The sequence below is a fragment of the Harmonia axyridis genome, chromosome 3 (assembly GCF_914767665.1).
Source record: "Harmonia axyridis chromosome 3, icHarAxyr1.1, whole genome shotgun sequence".
Lineage (NCBI taxonomy): Eukaryota > Metazoa > Arthropoda > Insecta > Coleoptera > Coccinellidae > Harmonia > Harmonia axyridis.
In genome coordinates this window covers 21,698,610-21,721,122 of record NC_059503.1, presented here as the reverse complement: position 1 = coordinate 21,721,122, position 22,513 = coordinate 21,698,610, and the positions used below count along the sequence as shown (strand labels likewise).

At 34.6% G+C, this 22,513-nt stretch overlaps 1 protein-coding gene across 4 annotated transcripts in view; it reads left to right on the top strand.

Moving 5' to 3' along the window:
* Nucleotides 1–22,513, top strand: part of LOC123675629 — a 41,861-nt gene that overhangs the window by 9,539 nt on the left and 9,809 nt on the right. The window contains exons 1-2 of one of the 4 annotated variants that reach the window (XM_045611065.1): nucleotides 10,581–10,641; nucleotides 12,386–12,865. The exons of the other annotated variants lie outside the window; for them this stretch is intronic. Of the exons in view, the coding sequence (XP_045467021.1) occupies nucleotides 12,386–12,865 (480 nt within the window). The 5' untranslated portion in view covers nucleotides 10,581–10,641. Of the gene's footprint in view, nucleotides 1–10,580; nucleotides 10,642–12,385; nucleotides 12,866–22,513 lie in introns of those variants that run through there. 4 annotated transcript variants of the gene reach the window in all.

The window sequence follows — 22,513 nt, the reverse complement described above, 5'->3', positions numbered from 1 at the left end:
CACACAGGCGGCTAGTGACTTAACACAGACGACGCAGACGTAAGTACCTAAATGTGGACAATTAGCAAAAACGTTGAAACGTCTCGCGTAAGTCATTAGCTGTAACGAGCGAGAAATGATAACGAATTGCTTGACAGAGGACGATACTTTATCGCTTGTCAAACTTATCCAGGATGATTATCATCATACGTACAACAGGAATTGGATTTTTTTTTATGGAAGAATAATTTGAGAATCTGACATTCAAATAAAGAAATTTACGGAAACACTGGTCGCTACAACCTAATTACCGGGAACACTGATTTCTCTCAGCATCTGTGGAGCAATTCTCAGTAGTAGCATTTTTTTTATCCATGACTAAAATTCACTATACTTTCACTAACTGATAGTGAAAACTCTCCAGTGTATTTTAGATTTTCATCTTGGACTTGAACTTAAATTTTTCAACTAAGAAGTCTGGATTTCTTATCTATTGGATTTTTTTATTGTAAATATCCATTAAGCCAAAGAACGATCAAGAAATTCATTTTTGTTTTAAATTTCTAACAAAGATCATGAGAATAACTGATATATGAAAAAATGAAAATCACTATGGTTTTCTTTCTTTTTTTTATTAAACAAAGGAAATCACAGTGTGGTATTTAGCGTTTGAAGAAGATGGCCTACCCCACTAAGGGTCAGTTTCATAATCGAAAGTGAAGTCTCCTTAGGAAATTAAACATTCCATGGTTAAAAAAAGCTTTGGACATCCTTTTATTTATGATGAAAGACACTCCAAAGCTTCCATTAACCTTGCAATTGGTTTTGGGAATACATTTCATCTCAAGGCGACTTTACTTTCGTTTATGAAACTGGCCTTGAAACTAACCTGGTGTTTTTAAGATTTCGGGCATCAAAATTTTTGCCTATTAATTTTTTGTTTGTATCTCTTTCACGATTTCTTTACTGTGCTTTTGGTGTATACCCTTGTCCCTTAATTTTGATATTTGGAATTGAGTTTTACTCAATTTCTGATCCTACATAGTTGACCTCTGGGTCTTTCGTGAAAGGTTGACTTCTTAATCCTTTTTTCGACAGGTTTGTAGTCAACTAGTGTTTTTAGCTCGTCATTCGGATGTTGACTTGTTTTTCGAAAATGTTCTCCGTCTTTCCTTAGGGAAATCCGTGACAGTTCCATGTTTTCTAGGTCTCTGTGTAATTGTTTGTTCCTCACAAACCAGAGGGCATTCATTGCAGCTAATAACTGTTTATTTTCTGTAGCTTCAATCTTCATGATATGGGTTTTGGCTGCATATCTCGAGGCTGCCGATCCATATGTTAGTTGAGGTTTTGCAACTGACTGATCATTTTCAGTTTCGTATTTTGGTTCATTTGATTCTTTCCTCCTATATGTAGGTACTTGCTACTTATTTCTCAATTTATATTATCCACCGACTATTTTATGTGATTTTCTCATGTTAGTCTAGGTATTACCTAGTATTACACCTAGATACTTGATTCAATTTTTTCATTTTATCACTTCTCCACTGATGATCTCTAGTCTCCTATTCTGTAGGAGAAAAGTTTTTTTTTGCCATTTATTTGAATTTTAGACTCAATAAACGATTGATGTTACATCTTTATATTTCGACTTGCCTGCACTACCCTTATAAACCGACAGCGCATGCTGCTTTGATCAGAATATCATAATTTGATTTCAGTGAAAGCTTCTTTTCATTAAAATGTCAATATCTGTTTTTCTCATTGTCTCAATAAGAATATGATATTCTTTTGAAAATTTTACTTGAAAGGCTTACTTTTGGCATGACATGCCGATATAATTTTTTTATAACAGAAACAATTGAAGTTGTATGACGTAATTTGAGAGAATACAAAAGTGGAACCATTCCGTTTTTCTGAACATATCATAGGAACCTAGGAAAAATCTTTGGTCATGTTGGTAGGCTGATTTGTCTGTAATTGTCGATTGAAGAGAGAATCACAAAACACCAACATTTGTAGCTGCGGTACTCAGAACAATGGCTAAGATGTAGATTTTGACGGTTTTCATGAAACTGTCCATATCTCGAAAAATAAAACACTTTTACTGAAATCAAATTTGGATATTCTGGTCTGGCTATCAGCATGCTCCAGGTTGACGTCGGTTAACGGGACACCCTGTATATAAGGTATTCAAAATGAAGGCATATAGAAATTTCGATTTTATATTTCGATGCATATTTTTCGTGTGTTCAAACAATTTACGTAGTGGAAAAAATAATAAACCATAATATACTATCGCCGCAGCATTTTTGTTTGAACGAGTCAAAACATTTAAGATAATTAACCTATAAAGGCCTAATCGAAGTATAGAAATTTTTAAAAATTACGGTTCGATATTTGAGTCGAATTTCCGTGAACACGTTCAAATGTATGATCTTCGCCCTTGGTTACATTCACGTGAGAAAACAATGATATCTAACCCAATAGCAACAATCGTCGTATGAGAGCAATCATTGTCGCGCTTCGTGAATTTCAAACTAGTATGTCCACAAATTCGAACGAATACCTAGTTCACAAAAAGGCCTCCAAATCTATTTTCTATACCTTCCGTAAACAGGTAGACCTACATGAAAATGGTTCAAGGTAGACGTGGTGATTCGACGATTCTTGTGATATTTCATCGCTAGACAGCGTTTTGTTTCGGCGGGAAAGATTCGGTTTTTTACCGAAAAGGAGAAATTCGACTGCGATATACATTTCAGTTAATGCGAATTATATTAGACGGGAAATTCGAAATAACCTTGTGTTCACCTTCAACGACTTCCTATTCTTTGTTGTCTTTGTTGCGTTTAGAAATGTTCATCAATATTCGATCCTCGTGATCTTTAGATACATTTACAACTCAATTTTGTCACATTGGTATTTTTAATGAAACCACAACAGTGAACGATTATTTCCTTTTGAGATTTATCGATTTGAAATGTGGTAGTTACAGGATGTCACAAACTCGATGCTTTCTGAAAGCATCTCGAATACTATAATACTTAAAGAAGAAATTTTCAAGGACCGCGTGCTCTTTTTTCGAAATAATAAGATATCAGAAAGCAGATCATAGATATCGTAATTCGTTTTTTTGTTACGTTTCTGAAAAATGACTGTTTCAAATATTTTGGTATATCTTGGTTTCTGTTCGAGATATTCAAACATTTTTATTTTTTAAAATACCTAGAAGGTTTTTTTTGCGCATAGGGTTTACACACTAACATACAGGGAAAAATAACCTATTAAAAAAAAAAAAAAACACATATCGGAGTTTTGACGAAAATGATTAATCTTTCGCTTGGTTTTTAGTGGTGCGTTAATTTATTGGCAAAGTGTATATCAATATTTTAATTAATATCGAGCAACGAAATTTGAACTCGGAATCATTTGTACCAAATACCGAATACCATTTAGAAAAATTCATGAAATAGCTGAAGGATTCTTTTTGCGGATTGTATACATTCCAAAATGTAGAAAGACTTTGATTGGTCCTAACCCTGTCAATTGAATTTGAACTTGTTGGAATTTTGTTTCCATAAAGAATACTAAAGTTCATAAATAGTGAAGTTCATTTGAATGAAATAGCTATACTTATCTTCAACAAAAAAAAAACAATAATATAAAAAATAAAAATATATTACTCCTTTCCCATTCAAGACAATTTGGGTGTTAATTTGGTTTCGAATGATGCTACTAATGACATGGAAATTAATTATAGTTTTTCATCAGATATTCTGTGAAATGAAAAGAAATAATTATTTATTATGAAAATCTGCAGATTGAAAATTTTAGTTCAACAAAATTGTCAGATTTTTTTTCTACAAAAAATTTGAATGAGCTATTTTAAATAAGATTTAGCGATCGAAGGCAGATGTCTGCTATTTAGATATTTTATTTTTCTAAAAATATAACAGCCATTCAATTGAATAACCATTCTCTTTTTTTATATTACAAAAACAGAAAAAATAATAAAAATAATGAGATGAAAGATAATTATATCAATTTTGAGAGCAAAATTCGCAAAACAGAAACCTATATATTTATCGAAAGGCATAGAAATTCAACTCATGGTAGCATAAAAATGTATTATGCAGTAATACACACATAATAATAATACATATTAAAAATTCTCCTCAGTTTTATATTTTTTTCCCACGTGGAATGAACATATAATATTTGAATTGATCGAGACTTTATCAATAGCTTTTTCCATAAATCAAAGTTTTTGTCAACGTGATTAAATTTTATATTGCATTGTTCAAGCATAATACTATGTTTCGGTACGTAAAATAGTAATAAAACCTTGAACAATAAATCATTTTGATATCGAAGGAAAATTTTGCAAACTGATATAGGTAGGTACCTCGTAACTAGTTCAAAAATGAAGTATGTAAAATTTTTCAGTTCAAGAGGAAAAAATTATTTTGTTCAACGTAATGCCTAATTTGTGATGATAATTCTTGTATGTCGATAACTAAATTTAACATTTCAAGAATTATAACGAATTATTTGTAATTGAAAATTATATTGGTTTATGAATGTCTCAACAATCCCAAAGAAAAATCAGTTACAATACATGAAATGTTAAATTTAGATATCGAGACATTGAATTATAGTTTCTTTCTATGTTTTCTGGAAATCACAGACTGCTCCACACAGTTGGGAATTGCGGTTTTTCCTCATGTAAAGTTCTTCCTCTATAAGTTTCAAAGTATTCATTTTAGGTATAGAGTATGCTCAAGTAACCCCAACAATCTTTTTTACGTAAAATCGACAGAAAGGAATGAGGAAAACACCGAATGCACACAATGACAGAATCATATTCGAAGACGGTTTCGTCATCGACGAGTCAATCCTTACCGTTTGAGATCATTCCTGGATTAAAATTCGAAAATAAAGACATTCAGATATTCTGTGACTTCAAATCGAATAGAGATGGTATGGATCGAATAGAAATGCACTGAATTGAATAATTTCGAATTGGTTTTCTGTAACTCAAGCAGAATTAATATGGATATCAATTACGAATTTCATTTGGCGATAAAAGAAAAATTGAATGTAGAATACCAAATTTGGAAGCGATAGAAGTAAAAGATTTCGATTTCTCAGATTACGATACGATTCGTTCGTTTCTATTCAAATTACAGAATACGGTTGAATGAATCGAAATCCCTAAATAACGCAACTTTTGTGTGATTTGAGACACTCTAACGGTTTTCGATGTCCCTGTAGTGTCCCTCGAAATAGTTCTAACCCTGTATAGTAAAAGTAGAAACATTTTTGTGAAATTCTTCTGAATTTTTTTCAGTACCTGATGCGATAATATCAACGCATTTTCGTTTCATCGAGGCCATTCAATTAAAATTGCAGATCAGCAGTTTATTAGCATCAAAATATTCTTGTTATTGTTGAATAAGTTGTAAGTTGAAAAAAACTTCGACGAACAACCTTGTATCCGCTAATATGCAGAATATTCTTCCGGATGCCTATGCATTCTCCTTTCCCTCACCCCTTCCACATTTCCATTGATATTTCAGCGCAACGTAGAAGCAATCTAGTAAATTGGAAACACACCGTCTAAATGAACGCGAAAAACCGAAAAGTTCGAAGCTGTAGGTATTCAAGCTGGACCTGATTAAAACATCCGAATCGATAGACGTACAAAAATCATATCAGCATGACGAAACGGAATAGTCACCCATCCGTGTTACCAACCTGGATACGCGATTCTCGAGATCAGTCTGAAAATTAGCGCTCGCAACGCCTGCGGCCATAAAAAGAATGAAATATTTCATGTCGGGTTTGTAGCACTGGAAAACATCGGCGTCGAATGGGGGAGGCGGTGCAGCGCATGTTCATAAATGATTTTCAGGAATTTGAAAATTGATAGGGCAATTTGTAGTTATATTTATGAACAAGATAACGGATGGAAAGGTGTGAGAAGAATATAACATTCCAACAGAAGTAACAGCAATAGATGAAAATCGAGCAATTCATACCGCTACAACAGAATTGAGTTGTTGAATTGGACGATCAGTAGGCTCATTTAGGGAACTTTCAATTTTCTATTATCATCTGTAAGTAGTTTCATGAAACGATAATAATGAAAGTGCCTTTGTTTGTAAGAAAAATATATATGGGCAAATTCTAGCTTGAGGTATTGGACTACTGGACCAAATAATTTTATCAAGGAAAATAACATAAAAATAGAAACAAGAAACAATAACCACGAAGCAGCAATGATAACTTACTCGTCCTAACCAAATCATCTGCTTCTTTAACATCTTTTACCTCAAAATTTTTCTTAATGAGCTCACAGAGACCACCATTATAGAGGTGAAGTAGTGACGAGAGAAGCGCTGAAACATGGCTGAAAGGAATCTAGCTAACATAAACCTTTGTCCATGCCTATTGGCAACTGAACATCATCGCACCTAAAAATCAACTTTCAAGAACAAAGATAAAAAATTGTCATTCCGTAGAATATAGACAATATAAGTGTTTCACAGATATATATGCCAGGATAAGGCAAAAAAATTTCCCTGTCGGGACAAGTGACATAGTGAAAGAATAGTATATTCTAAAACAAGTTGTTGCCATTCCAACACGAATCCGAAATTCGAAAACGAGCGAAGAAGGAGCGAAAACGCATGAGTGTTGGAATTGCCTTCTGCAACGAGTATTAGACGATGTATTCTCTATTTCAGTCAAGTTTTTCGAAATATTGTCGAAATTCAAAGAAGAATTCATATTATACATCTTACTGACTTTTATATTGTGTCTTGGCAGTTGGTGTGACCGTTACGAAAATTGACAGATTACGGAATTTGAGTTTGAATCGTACGTTTCGAATTTTGAAATAATTTATAATTACGCAGTGAAATCGTGAATTACCTATGTCCGAAGTAATCAATTTAACACCACCAGAATTGAGAGAAATTCCGAATAATATTGCAAATCACTTCATTATATCCAAATTATATTATATTGACAACTGACCTGTGTGTTGAAATTTGATAGGATCGGAGGTCAGGGTAGACAATCACACAGGGCCCCCGCAAGGGTCATCAACGCCCGCGTGCCGAAAATATTTTGGCGCCCCTTAAAGGGGGGAAGTGGAGAAAAACGTCGCAGGATAATCGGCAAAAAATGTTTCAGTTTTCGTTTGGAATTTATTTGTAGAAGGGTTAAAAAAACTATCAGCAACCTTTTTTGGATGCCTTAAGAACTTTATGCTGTCAGTTGTTGCATAATACATTTTCTAAATTTTTCATTATTTTATTCAAGCATTCGATCAAAACCGCATTTTATTTTAAATTTGTAATGAAACTGCAGAGTTTTCAAAACCTGAGCTTTATTCTTCTTTAATCTATTCATAAATATATAAACCAAACAATAAACGAATAACAAATAAAATATTCAATTAAAGGATAAAATTAAATGGATGTTTTTCTAGATTTGGCTGCTGCGAATTCTTTTATTATATCATCAAAATCAATTTTATCGAATATCTCTTGCTCTATAGCTAAGATGGCCAATCCAGATAATCTTTCTTGTGACATAGTAGACCTCAAATATTTTTTAATTATTTTTAATTTAGAGAATGATCTCTCACCAGAAGCAACAGACACAGGTAAAGTCAGAAGGATTCTTAAGGCAATACTAAGATTCGGTAGAGAAGAAGTTAGATTATTTTCAAAAATATATTGTAGAATTTCGAGAGGATTTGACGCTTCAGGTAATGAAAACAATCTTAGGGCTTTTATCTCGTTGAATAAATCATTTTCTTCCACGTCAGCCTCCTTCTTTTCCTGATCAGTAAGCTTTTGTTGAAGAGCATGACAGCATTTTAATAGATTTTCGTCATTTAATTTAAGAATATCACAAATAAAACCAAAAACGTTATCGTATTCAGATATCATATCGAACCTACTATTTAAAGAACTTAGCGTTAGATTTTTCAAAAAGAAATTAATTTTGAAAGCGATTTTTGGATCTTGAGGTGCCTCATCCGTGTGTTCATAATCGAACAATTTTGGTTTATACTTTCGTCTTACACTATATAATGGAGGAAAACTTTGCTCTATCTCAAGAGCAGCCGCTAGTTTTCCAGCTTCAGAAAGTTTTTCCTCAAAAACATTATCATCTCTATAATTTTTAAAATGATCAACTAAATTCTTTAAATAGTTTTGGCACACTTTAATGTCAATCGCTACACTCTGCATCATTTTGCTTACAATATTAATTTGGAATAAAACATCATACCAAATTATTACACTACAAATAAATTTGAAAGTTTGAATATTTGATAAAAGAGAATTTGCTTTATGTCTAGTTTCTATGGTGAAAGTATCATTTTCAGCTAATTCTAAAAGGCTATCACATATTTGAATTAAATGAAATTTTAGTGGTTTTATAACATCAATCCTACTTGACCATCTAGTATCACTTAGGGGTTTTAGATGTAACTGAGGAACATGCTTTTTTATAACATCCCATCTTTTTGTGGATGAGGAGAAAAATGTTTTAGTTCTTGTACAATATTAAAAAAATTCAGTGTTTCATTTGAAACCTTAGCAGCATCATTTACAGTTAAATTTAAGCTGTGTGCAGCACATGGCACAAAAAAAGCCCTAGAATTAGCATCGAGTATGCGTTTTTGTAAACCAATATGTTTTCCGCGCATATTCGCCCCATTATCATACCCTTGACCTCTCATGTATTTAATATCTAAATTTAAATTTTCCAAAAATCCCATAACAAAATTGAATAGCCCTTCCCCTGTGGAGTCGAATATTGGACTAAACGCTATAAAACTTTCTTGTATTTGAACCATTTTAGAACTGTCATTTAGAACAACATAACGCAAAACGAGGCTTATTTGCTCTGTATGGCTTGCATCTGGTGTACAATCTAAAATTATTGAATAATATTTGGAACTTCGAACCATATCCAAAATATTATTTTTTACTTTAGAAGCCATCAATTCAATAATTTCATTTTGTATCTGGTAGCCTAAATAATGGGTCATCAAGAATTTGTTTGTGAGTTTTGCACTCGACTAATGTGCTCTCTCATCACAGGATCAAAAGATGAAATCATTTCGACAGTTTTGAGGAAGTTCCCATTATCATTTTCAAAAAGTTTTTTAGAAGAACCTTGAAAAGCTAGACACTGCCTGGATAAACATTTAACAATTGAAACAATTCTTCCTAGAACGTCATGCCAATATTTTTTTTCAGTTTCTAAAACCCGTAAGTGATGATCGTTCACCGTTGTGGACAATTTTAAAATTTTTTTTAAATTCATCCATTTATTCATGTGAACTTTATGTGCAATTGATGTTTCATGTCTTGTAATGGCTGAGGATAAATGTTGCCAATCAGAAAAACTAGTAGAATTTTTTGCGTCTTGACCTCAACCCCTAAACGTTTCGAAACAAAATAACTATTCTTTGGATAGGTTTCTGCTGTTATAGCATAGCAAGCTATAGCAAGATTTTGGTAGTTTCAGAAATTCTCTGTAACCTGTAGTATTTTTCCTACAGATGGTGGCGAAAGTTTCAGTAATTCCCCTGGCTAAAAGCTATTGCTTCGGTATTTATGATTGTTTATGTGTACCATATGCGTTTTAGTGATGATCGAAGAAATGGTGCCCGCCGTCCGGTGCAGGTGGTCCATAAAAAAATCCCGTACCGACAAAGGGATGATTATTTATGATTTGTTTACTCGAAAAGAATCGTATAATTGCAATCTGTGGCCGAGGTTATTTTATGGGGATTGCGACGTTCGGGAACTTGTTTGGATGTGTAAAAGATGTCCTTGCACGTTCAAAGTTGTTGAAAAAATAAAAAAAAATTTTGGTCTTTCGGTTTTTCATGTGGTCTATAAGAGATTTTGGCGCCCCTATAGAGTGGCGCCCGCGTGCGGTGCACGCGTTGAACGCGCGGTTGCGGGGGCCCTGCAATCACAGAACGAAAAATATAACTGAAAACAATGCTGCAATGAGTTCATAACACCACTGTTTTTTGTACTGTAATGAACTCATTAGGATACTGAAATAGAGAATAGTATATTCTAAAACAAGTTGCAGAATGGGCTCTTATTCCAACACGCATGAGTGTTAGAATTGCCTTCTACAACGACTATTAGACGATATTTCCTCATTTCAGTCAAATTTTGTGGAAGATTGTCGAAATTCAATGAAAAATTCAGATTATACATCCTAGTGACTTTTGTATTGTATCTTGGCAATTGGTATGACTGTTATGAAAATTGGCAGATTACGGAATTTGAGTTTGAATCGTACGTTACAAGTTTTGAAATAATTTATAATTATGCATTGAAAGCTTGAGCTCTACGGTTAAAATAGTTCATTCATTACAACGATAGCATTACAGGTTTTATATTTCATGATTTTCCTTAAAGTAGAGCGAGGTAGGTTGTAACAGGGGACGGTTGAAACAACGCTTATCGATCGGAAACTGGTGTGGGTTGGCAGCAACTGTATGACGAGCCAATGTAGTGACTTACGTTCTGATGTGTTATTCAGAGTTCGGTGTCTCTACGGTGAACGTGCACATGTGCTAATGGGGTTATCGTCTTTTTTAAACCAAAAGTAAGTATTTAAGAGTACTATCTTTCGTATATTATTCACAATGCATGATAAATACGATTATAACTGCATTTTGAAGTATCAGAGTCGATTATTATCATAGATGAAAAATAGGAATAAATAAATATTATCTACCTCCTGTAGTTTCGAGGTTTTGATGCAAAATTTTCAAAATGATGTGCAAGGTACGAAGTGATACTTTTATGTACAGGGGACGGATGATACGTTGAAATAGACCCCGTTACAACCGTCCCCGGCTGTAATGAAACGTTTATGAAAATAATAATATTTTGTTTCGGATTTCTCAATAACGTTATAAGTAAAATTCAAACTTAAAAACCAATATGAGTACATCGAATAATAGTAGGCTTTTGAATATATACTCTTTGTTTTAAAAATAGATAGATTACCTATACATAAGTTTTCATACAAAATTGTTTTTAGTTTTCTGAAGTGAAAATTTGTGGTTTTACATTGCAAGAGTCGCTGCCAGGACCGGTATATCGGACATTTTGCCGGGGCGCCAAATTGCAGGAGAGCAAAGTCAGTTAACAAAACAAGACTTAATTTTCGACACAAAAATTTTTCTGTATGAAAATACCACTCTGCGAAGTAAAATTAAAAAATGGCCGAGCGCCAATTTTTCAGAAGAAATCGAAATAGGCGCTCTCTTATGAGAATACAAATAGGTACTAAAATGCACCTTTAAGAACTTCGTCGGTCTTTTACTATAGATCAATTTTTAAACACAACTTTCAAACAATTTATGGCGTTTTTTTATGAAATCGACAAAACGTCCTTTGAGTTCAAAAATACGATTTCATATGAAACTGAAAAGATGCCTGAGCGGAATAACAATTGAATTTTGTCAATATTGATAAAAGTAATAATAATTGAATGAGTTGAATGATTAATTGTCTCATTTTGAAGATTTAGAGTAGAGTTCTCAATCATTATCGAAAAGTCATTACTTACTTATCTTCGTTCTTTTAGTATTCACTTCCAAATTCTGATTCGAATAAATTTATTCATTTCGAAGTTATGAGGTGTTCCAAAGACTCTTCAATTCATGAAAAATATCTCAAGAACGGTTTTCAGCAATATTCCCAAACAATTTGAGAATGTACCTTCAATGGAGCATAATGTTAATTGTCGAAAAAAATTTAAAATTTCAGCGCTTAACAGTATTAGGGCTTCGGGTCAATGGTCAATGATAATTGAATAGAAAAATATTTAGTAATGAATGGTTGTTCTACAGAGCCCTCAACTGCCAAAAACATTTTTTTCTGGAAAAAAATAAAACACATCAATTTAATAGCAGCCAATGAAGTACAAGTAGACAAATATGGCGATGAAATTTTATTTTGCAAGGGCGCCAAAATGTCTGACGGCTGCCCTGCGCATTACCGACATGTCACCTACATGCGTTTATATCAATGCTGTGTATACGTATTGAATGCTTGTGGACAGTGGTTTTTTTAATTTTTATAGTTTCAATTTTTATTTCTATCGGCAGTCCTCATTACTGTTTTAAATATTTTTCCATTCATTATTCTATTTTCAATGCACTATTTTTTCAATAAGAGTGGATAAAGAGAAACTAAAAACACTTTTGTAAGAAATGAACGTACCTGATGTTTCCATTCATTATTCTTATATTGCAAAAGCCTTATTGTAAATGCATCAAAATTAAAACATAAAATTAAAACAATAAATATTAATAGAGATAAATATTTATTTTTCTTAGATGCCGAGGCAACGCGTAAAAACATCTGTAAGAGGTCAGAGTGACATATCACAGTACATGGAAGCGTATGACGAATTGAAAACGGGCATGTCACTTCGGAGAGCAGCCGAAAAATACAACATAAATTATGTGTCCCTCCTTCGATATAAAAGAAAACGCGAGGCTAACAAAGATGAAAGCAATAAGTCAACATCAATGGGCTACAATGCACATAACAGGGTTTTCACAGATTCTCAGGAGAAAAGCCTTACCACATATCTGATACTATGTACCGATGTTCGTTTAGGCCTTTCTCCGAAAGAAGCGAGGAAATTTAGTTATGAATGGGCTGTTAAAAACAAATTGAAAAGACCGAGTACCTGGGATTCAAATGGGATAGCAGGGGAGGATTGGTTAAGAGGATTCTTGGGTAGAAATCCAGAACTCTCGATAAGAACTGCTGAAGAAACTAGCGTGTCCTGGGAAAAAAGCTTCAATATGGTGAATTTCTTTGTCAATTTCTTTATATACACTCTTTCGAGATAGAGTAATCCAAAAAATTTGGAGACAACTTTATTACCAGAAGTGGCCCTGTTAACTGGCCCTCTCGTTCGTGTGACTTAACACCTCTTGATTACTTTTTATAAATCTATGTTAAAACGTTGGTTTATGCATACAAACCAGCAACATTTAAAGCATTGGAAGCCAATATTCAAGTCGCTATTGACGCCTTTCAGTGAGAGTTATTGAAAAAAATGGTGAGAAATTAGACTGATCGAATGAACTACGTTACTCGTAGCCACGGCAGACATATGTCGGAAATCATTTTTTTCGGCAACCCTCCGGGAAATGCTCACTTCCCGGACGCTTTTTCTCTGAGAAAGTAGCATTTCCCGGCCTAGTCCGGAAAGTACGTACTTCCCGGACTAGGCCGGAAAAGAATCATAGAATCCATAGCAACCGAGATAACCGCTGACAGTTCATATGAAATTAGTTGTCAAAAATTTGCATGTTTTTTTATCGCAATCGTAATAAAATATGGAAAGCAGCAGCGATAGTGTTATTTTACATGGTTGCCGAAAAAATATTGTACGCAACACGCCCGAAAATGGTTTTTTTGGACTCACAGACTTGTCTATTCGTCCAAAAAAACCCTATTTGCCGGACTTGTTACGTAAATTACTATTCTCTATTTCAGTATCATAATGAGTTCATTACTGTACTAAGAACAGTACTGTCAAGAACTCATCACAGCATTGTCTTCAGTTATATTTTTTGTTTTGTGGTTGTCAACACAGACTTCCAATCCTATCAAATTTCAACAAGAATCAGTTGTCAATATGATATAGTTTGAATTTAGAGGAATGATTTGCAACATTATTCGCAATTGCTCTTAATTCTGGTGGTGTTAAATCAATTTCGTCTGACATAATTCACGAATTTGATGCGTTATTATAAATTATATCAGAATTCGAAACTTATGATTCAAATTCAAATTCCGTAATCTGTCAATTTTCGTAACAGTCACACCAACTGCCAAGATATGATACTTGAGTCACTAGGATGTAGAATCTGAATTTTTCATTGATTTTCGACAATATTTCACAAAAATTGAGTAAAATAGAGAAAATATCGTCTAATACTCGTTGCAGAAGGCAATTCTAATACTCATGCGTTCGAAAACTCGATCCTTCCTTGCTCGTTTTCAAATTTCGCAATCGTGTTGGACTAGAAACCCATTCTGCAACTTGTTTTAGAATCAACTATCAATGAAGAGATACCATTAAATTATCTACCAGATTATAATATTGTATTAGTATTTGAAGTTCTCAAGTTCTTAAAAAAACACCCATTAGATCCCTTCACAGGTGGAGATTATAAAAACTGCATCTGGCTTATTCTGGAATTACTATGGTTTTGCTCTATATAGGGTGTTTCGCAAATTCAAAACATCTTTTATTTAAAGCCTATTCAATTGAATCCACAACCTTGCTCACCAAGGACATACGAGCTGCCTGTCGCAAAGCCTATAACCTCTCTCAAAAAAGTATATGCTACAATAAAAAAAAAAGTTTTAATAACGAGCTATGTATATATGTATATTATTATTTTAGGTTGGAAAACGTGGTCTTCGCTGTTACTTTTTTTTTTGAAACGTCAAAAATTACTGGTTAACCATTTAAAATTATTTTCCGAACAACTGAAAAATTTTCACAAAAGTTGTTTTCGGTACTATGAAAAGTTTCGGAAATATTCGCAAAAAACTTTTTTTTTTTCAATTTCAACACTCTGTATCCCGAAAATGTTGCATTTTAGAGGGTAAGTTAATGAAGACCTTTTTCATATTTTTGAACGAGCTATCACATCCTGATATCCTGCTCTAATATTTATGAAACACCCTGTATATTGTCATTTTATAAATAAGTTCGAATCCGTCTCGGAGGACCAAGAATCGGTTCAACCAAGATCCGACTGTGTTTATCGATCAGGAAGGCGGATGAAAGGGTGCAGCTGAGACTCCACATCGATGTGATGAACCTTAATTTTCTCGTCTTTGGAATCGCTAAAGGTCGCCGCCCATGGCGCGAAGGCTGATCTTGAAACTCGAGGCGCGCTACTGCCGCGGAACGCTAACAAGTACGTGTGGCGTGCAAAAACAAAAGCGAGTACAGGTTTCGCGACCCTGATGGGGACTCGCATTCCTACTCGGTGCACTATTGTAAACTTCGCCATTAGATTCTCTATCTATTTAGATTTGCAGTCGGGTGGAAGGTCGATATACTCGTATGAACGTTCTTGCCGCTGTTTCACTGAGGAATAGACAAAAACGCCGAACGGTAGCATTGGGTTCAATTGGTGTGCGAACAAGACGAAATATGACCGGTTATTTGTCCAATTGAGGTTAATCAATTTATTAATTGAAGGTTCTCCACATTTGGAAGACAAATTAGTTATATCAGACAGGGTCGTCGGATGTTTGTTCTTTTTTTTTAATGAATGCTGTTCGGGTCGGTTCTTCGGTTCTGTAGGATCGTCGGGATGACATCGCCTGAATTGAACCTGCAGAAAGAAAATATCAAATTTTATATTATAATTATCTCTATTCTATGCAAACCATCTATAACTTATGCATATACAAGGCATTGATTTATATATACTCAGGTCTTCATTTTGTATAATGACTGGAATTTTATTCCCTACGCCTCTTCTTTAATTTCTCCGATTTCTTATTGTTGTCAAATTGTTAGACTTTTCTCCCTTCTGCTTGTAACTTTTCTTCTATTTGGTTTTTTGAAATTGGTATTTCCTCTTATTTCTCTTTCTTCTTTTGAGTTGTAGTATCTTTCTTAATTCCTTATGCTCATGCTCTTTCAGCATCTCTATTGTCTTCTTTTTCTGTTTGTTAAGTATTTCCTCAATAGCTTCAATTTTCAATTCTTCTCTGATTTGTTGGTTGCTGTTCTAATTACTATATTTAGTGTACGTATTACTGCCTTTCGTATTAAACCAGGTTATTCCTTCATACGTGATGCTCGACATTAGCACTATTTTTATTATCTTCAGCTTGTTTTCTAAGGAAAGTTTACTTTTTGGGTTGAGCAGCGGGTACAGTTTCCCGTGCAATTGTCTTGCCTTTTTTCTGTTTTCTTCTATGTGTTTCTTAAAGTTCATTCTTTCATCTAGAATTACTCCCAGATATTAATAATAATAATAATAATAATAATAATAATAATCTTTATTTCTTATGTTAAATATACAGAGCGAGAGCATACAACAAAAGAAAACGTCAAAATAAATACATTCATTCAAAAAACTCAGAAATATAATAGCAATTCTTATCTAAAAGTAATGACTTAACCCTCTTCTTGAAAATAAATAAATTTGGAGAATTTTGTACTTCTACAGGTAACCTATTGAAAATTTTACAACCCATATACTGCAGATTTTTTTGATAATACGTAGTACTGTGATTTTTTGGTGCTAACAAAAATTTTCTTCTGGTATTATAACAATGTTTGATATCATTAACAAATAAATATCTATTCATGAACACATATTTACAAACTTCAAAAATGTAAATTCCTACCAAAGTGAGTATTTTTAAATCCTTGAAGGATGACCTACATGATTCTCGAAAAGGAATCCCAGCAATTATTCTTATTGCGTACTTTTGCAGTATGAATACTCTCCCAACATCAGTGGCACAACCCCAATTCAACACACCATATCTCAAGTGACAGTGAATGCTAGCAAAATAAATTGATCTCAATGTAGTATTGCTACAATACTTTTTCATGAATCTGAGTGAAAAACAACTATTACGGATTTTACCACACAAAAATTCTATGTGCTCTGTCCATCGACATCGAGAATCCATAACAACACCCAGAAGCTTTGTGTGTTGAACAAAATGAATCTCGCCATCAGCTATCGGAATTACATTGTCTATCACCCTTGGTACCCTCAATGAGAAATGTACCGCATGAGTTTTCGAACAATTGAGCAATAAATTATTCTTTTTTGACCATTCAAAAATATCATTGCCAGTATTTGTAACAGAGATTTTGACTTGTTCTATATCAGCACCAGAAACAAGAATATTTGTGTCATCCGCATAACATACTATATTACATGAAGGTGATTTCTTCTTCAAAAATTTTGGGAGATCATTACTAAAAATTACATACAGCTTTGGGCCTAGAATCGACCCCTGGGGAACACCTGTATTAGTATATCTCATGGTACTCAAAACTCCACCGATCTTTACAACCTGAGACCTACCTGTCAGATAAGATCGGAACAGGTCCAGACTAAGACCTCGAACACCATAACGGTACAGCTTGTGCAGAAGTAGTTCATGGTTGACAAAATCGAAGGCTCTAGAAAAATCTATCAGGTGTGTGAATAAGTCTTTCCCGTTTTTTGTAAGAGATGGCGCCACCAATACTGTGCGAGTATTTAATGGTTACATATGTCATAATCAAAGCTTATTCATCTGTCAACAATTCCACACTAACACATTAGTTGAAATTTTTTCGCATCATAAATTTTTGAAATCGTGAAAATGTCGAAATTTGAGCCGAGTCGACGTCATTTGCGGGAAGTTTCACTTTATTGGTTCAATTTGAAGAAATCTGCTGCCGAGGCGCATCGGTTGCTTCAGGAAGCTTATGGAGAAGGTTGTGTCGATGATTCAAGTGTTCGCGGATGGTTTCGACGCTTCAAAAGTGGCGATTTCGACGTGGAAGACAAGGAGCGTTCCGGGCGGCCGCAAATCTTTGAAGATCAAGAATTGGCGACTTTGCTTGATGAAGATTCGTGTCAAACGCAAGAAGAACTTGCTGAAGCATTGGGAGTTGACCAAACAACCATTTCCAAGCGTTTGAAAGCCATGGGAATGATCCAAAAGCAAGGAAATTGGGTGCCGTACGAACTGAAGCTGAGAGACGTCGAACGGCGTTTTTTCACTTGCGAACAGCTGCTTCAGCGACATAAAAGAAAGGGTTTTCTGCATCGTATCGTGACTGGCGATGAAAAGTGGATCCGTTACGATAATCAGAAGCGAAGAAAATCATGGGGACTACCCGGCCATGCATCATCATCGACGGCCAAGCCAAATATTCATGGCGCCAAGCTCATGCTCTGTATATGGTGGGACCAGCTAGGTGTGGTTTACTATGAGCTTCTGAAACCGAATGAAAGGATCACAGGATCACGTCTATCGACGACAATTGATGCGTTTGAGCCGCGCACTGCGAGAAAAACGGCCACAATACTCCGACAGGCACGACAAAGTTATTTTGCAACATGACAATGCTCGCCCACATGTTGCACAGCCGGTGAAAACATACTTAGAAACGCTCAAATGGGAAGTCCTACCCCACCCGCCGTATAGTCCAGACATTGCTCCGTCTGATTACCATCTCTTCAGATCGAAGACGCATGGCCTGGCTGACCAGCACTTCCATTCCTACGAGGAAGCCAAAAAATGGGTGGATGACTGGATAGAGGCCAAACCGGTCGAATTTTTTCGCAACGGGATTCGTATGTTGCCAGAAAGATGGGGAAAAGTTGTAGCTAGCGATGGCCAATACTTTCAATAATTCATTTGTAACCATTTTTTCACAATAAAGGCTCAAAATTTGAAAAAAAAACGGGAAAGCCTTATTCACACACCTTATACAAACAGACCCACAACATGCATACCAAAATCTAGATCTGCCACAATCTCATTATGAAACTCATAGAGTGCAGTTTCCGTACTATTTTGCTTCCTTTTTCCATTCTATCGTATGATTTCCTATTTTGACTTCTCTTGCTATCTCTTTCTTTACTGTTGTTCCTCCGAAGTAGATTGCAAATGTTTTCGCCGTATTCGCTTTGAATCTCCATTTCTTGAAGTGTTCCATCAGTTTATCTAGATCTATCTGTAACTGTTTAGTAATTGTTTTTTCTAATTCTGTGGTTATTCCGTTCATTCTTCCACATCTTGTAGAACAAAATCGTGCGAGAATATATCAGAAACGCACAGTTTTCATGGTTATATTTTATTATTCTATGTTGGCACTCCGAACTTTCCGCTACGGTTTTATCTGTCAATTCATCAAATTGCCTTAAAGAAATTAGTTCTGCCAACCAACACTTTTCAATGCAAAAATCACTAAATTATATTTATGGAAATATTTCATTAATTTCAATGAAAATGCAATGAATTAGAGAAAATAATGTATAATACTCGTACAGAAGGCTCATTCTACCACTCGTTCATTCCAAAACTCGCCACTTCGTGGCTCGTTTTTGAATTTTGAACTCGTGGAAGAATATCAATGCCTTCTGCACTTGTATTATAAATAACTATTCCCAATTCTACTATGATAATAAATTGGGCTATCTTGCAGCTATTCATTCTTGGTATATCTGCCATGTATAAGTTGGACAGCAGCGGTCCTATCAATGAACCTTGGGGAAGTCCGGCTTCAATTTCTCTGTTCGCAACCTGGTACTATCGATATTCACTCTATATTTTCTATTTGCCAGCTACAGTATATCCAAAGTCACTTGAACTAGTACATAAAAACGCTTGGCCAGATGTCCCTTTGATGTGGATACTGCGATCCTTTAAATACTTCATTTGAAAGTATTGTTGAACTATAAGTTCACAAGCTCCAAAGGAATTTCTGGAAACTGGGATAATCCTTGTATAATCGAAATATTTTGGCTTCCTCCAAGTGACTTTGGATATACTACACAATTGCATTCATCTCGTAGTTTGGTTGAAAATTTCATCAACTTCATTTTGTATATCAGACCTTGATGCCACATTTTATCGAATGCGTTTTCTATATCCAAGAATATTGCACCAATATGAGTAGTATGAGTTCATTTGCTCCTCAATATTTTTATTTAGTCGTACAAGTTGGTGGATTATTGAATGCTTTTTGGGAAACCCAAACTGGTGATCTGGAATTATTTTCTTTTCTTCTAAGATATCTGTTAGTCTCCTGTGAATTAATTCCTCTATCACTTTACTAATTGCCGATGCTTATGGGTCGATAATTCGTTGGGCCGTTTTTGTATTTTCCTTTCTTCTAAATTAAGATTGTATCCGCCCGCCGTTTTCCATTTGTTTGGATAATATCCTGTTATCAGTATTAATCTGGCTATTTCAACGATTTCATCTGGAGCTTCTCCTAGTAAGTTGTTAAAAAAATTCCTGCAGTTTACAGCTATAATTTTTTATCAGGTATTTCTCAATCGAAACCGCACTATTGGTTTAATTTTTTTCCTTGGACGGTTTTGTATGTTTATTATTGAAAATGATAAACAAAATATGGAATGGCTAAAAGAGCTATGTTTGGGTTAAGTATATGTTCAATGACTACGAGTCAAACACGTACCATAAGAATTCTAGATGCTTATCCAAGTAAAATACCCGGGAGCCAATTCAACTCGTTGAATAAGATATCGAGTACCATTACTGGAAATTTATCAATCAGGGTTTATTTTTACAGCATCAAATAATAGGTGGATATAACTTAACAATTGTCAAGCAAAAATAACTAAAATGTTACCATTTATGCAAACCAAATAAAAATTAGAAGGAAATTCATTCCAATGAAGTAAACCTTATATGTTTTTTCATGTAAACATATACTAACTGACAAAGTAACTGTAACACTCAAAAGGAACTGTTTAAATTTAATTTTTCTTTGAAAAACGTATATAGTATAGCAAGGAGTAAATGATTGAAATTTAAAGAGAAAAAAACGTAGGGTTTACAATGTTTTTTATCAAGTTTCTTGATATTGTGTTTGTCCACCGCGATTATCTATACACTCCCCAACTCGTCTCGGCATTGATGCAATAATAATAATATTTCTTCTTGAGGCATACTATCCCAAGCTACGTTTACTTTATGTTTCAGAGCCGCCAAAGTCCCTAAATTTCCAACCCTTCTACCCATGATGTCCCAAACATGCTCTATGGGCGAAAGATCGGGGGTTTTGGGTGGACATGGGAAAAGATTCACATGGCTCGCTTCGAAAAAATTTAAACTAACTCTGGCAACATGAGGTCGGGCATTATCTTGCTAAAATAATGAATTCTAGAAAGTAACACAGCGCTGTCATGTTACCTCGAATAAAGATTAAAGGTGACCTACTTGCATGTGCAATAGCACCCCAAACCATAACGCCTACTGTCCGGTGTACATGACGCTTAACATCAAATTAAGGTTCACGTCTTTCTCCCCGACGTCGTCTTACCCTTTTTTGGCCATCATGTGCACCCAAGGAGAATTGTGATTCATCAGAAAAGACGACCTGATGCCATTCCACATTCCAATATTGACATTCTCTGCACCACTGTAATCGTTGCCGGCGATGCTCAACCGTAAGAGGTAACACATAATGGGGTCGATAATACTGCAGTCCAAAAGACCTTATCCAACAGTAAACCGTTCGGACAGTTACAGGATGGTCTTGTTTTCCTAACCGGTCATATGCCAAAGATCGAGTTGTCGCAAATCTTGAACTTCATTTGAGCCCCTACGACGTCCGGTGCCTACTCTTCTTCGATTTTGGGCATTATCAAACCACGCTTGACAACATCTCAAAACAGTAGTTGGACTTCTGTTCGTACGGTTAGCGATTTCTCGAAAGGACAACCCAGCCTCCCGTGAACCAATAATTCGACCTCTTTCAAATTCACTTTCTGGCGATAAAGTCTGCGTACACGTGCTCTAGGCATTTTAGCAACAACTAAACATCGACTCTGGATCTCCTTGAACAGCTGGTTCGTGGTAGAATTTAAAAAACTTGCAGAAAACGACTACAATATTTAAGTAGCAAAAATTGTTCACATGAGAAAACCTTTATGAATTTTTTCTCCAAATTCATTTACTCCTTGCTATACTATGTTTTACCAAAAAAAAATTAAATTTAAACAGCTCTTTCTGGGTGTTGCAGTTTCTTAGTCAGTTAGTATAAATAAATATCTTTGGAAATTTTAAAATGTGTTCGGTCAATCTGCCGTACAACGTTCGGAAGTCTTTCAAGTAAATATAAGAGCTATTTGCAAGAAATACGACATAAAAATTGCTATCATTACAAAGGCCCAAAATGCGATATTTGTCGAAACTTGTTTTTGTATCGGTTCAGATATCCTGTGAGAAGTGATTATTTGCAATACCTTTAATGGATTAATTATTATGGACTCTTCGGAATTAAACTGAGTCTATAATTAACTGTCTCAAATTCTCATAATATTGTTCAATAAAAATCCACAGAGATAAACAAATTGGACAATGGCGGTTGTATTTTTTGTTGATTTGTGTAAACCACTCAGAAGTTGGCATTCACTCCACGTTATATAAAGACATTGTTGGATCGAATTCATATGGGTATTTCAGGTTGACCTTTTCGTGTTCGTTCATAATTGAGGAACTAGGAACTCGTCCTGTATTCATTTTTTTTATACTTTTGCTTCATCGGGAATCAAATATGTAGTTGGGTCGGGAATATTTTGCAAAATTTGGATTTCTTTCAGAATAGTTTCAAATTTTCGAAATTGTGAGTTCAATAGAACTAACATGTTATTTCGAATTTGATTGTCAAATTTATTTTCTGATGGTGACAATATTGTTGTCGA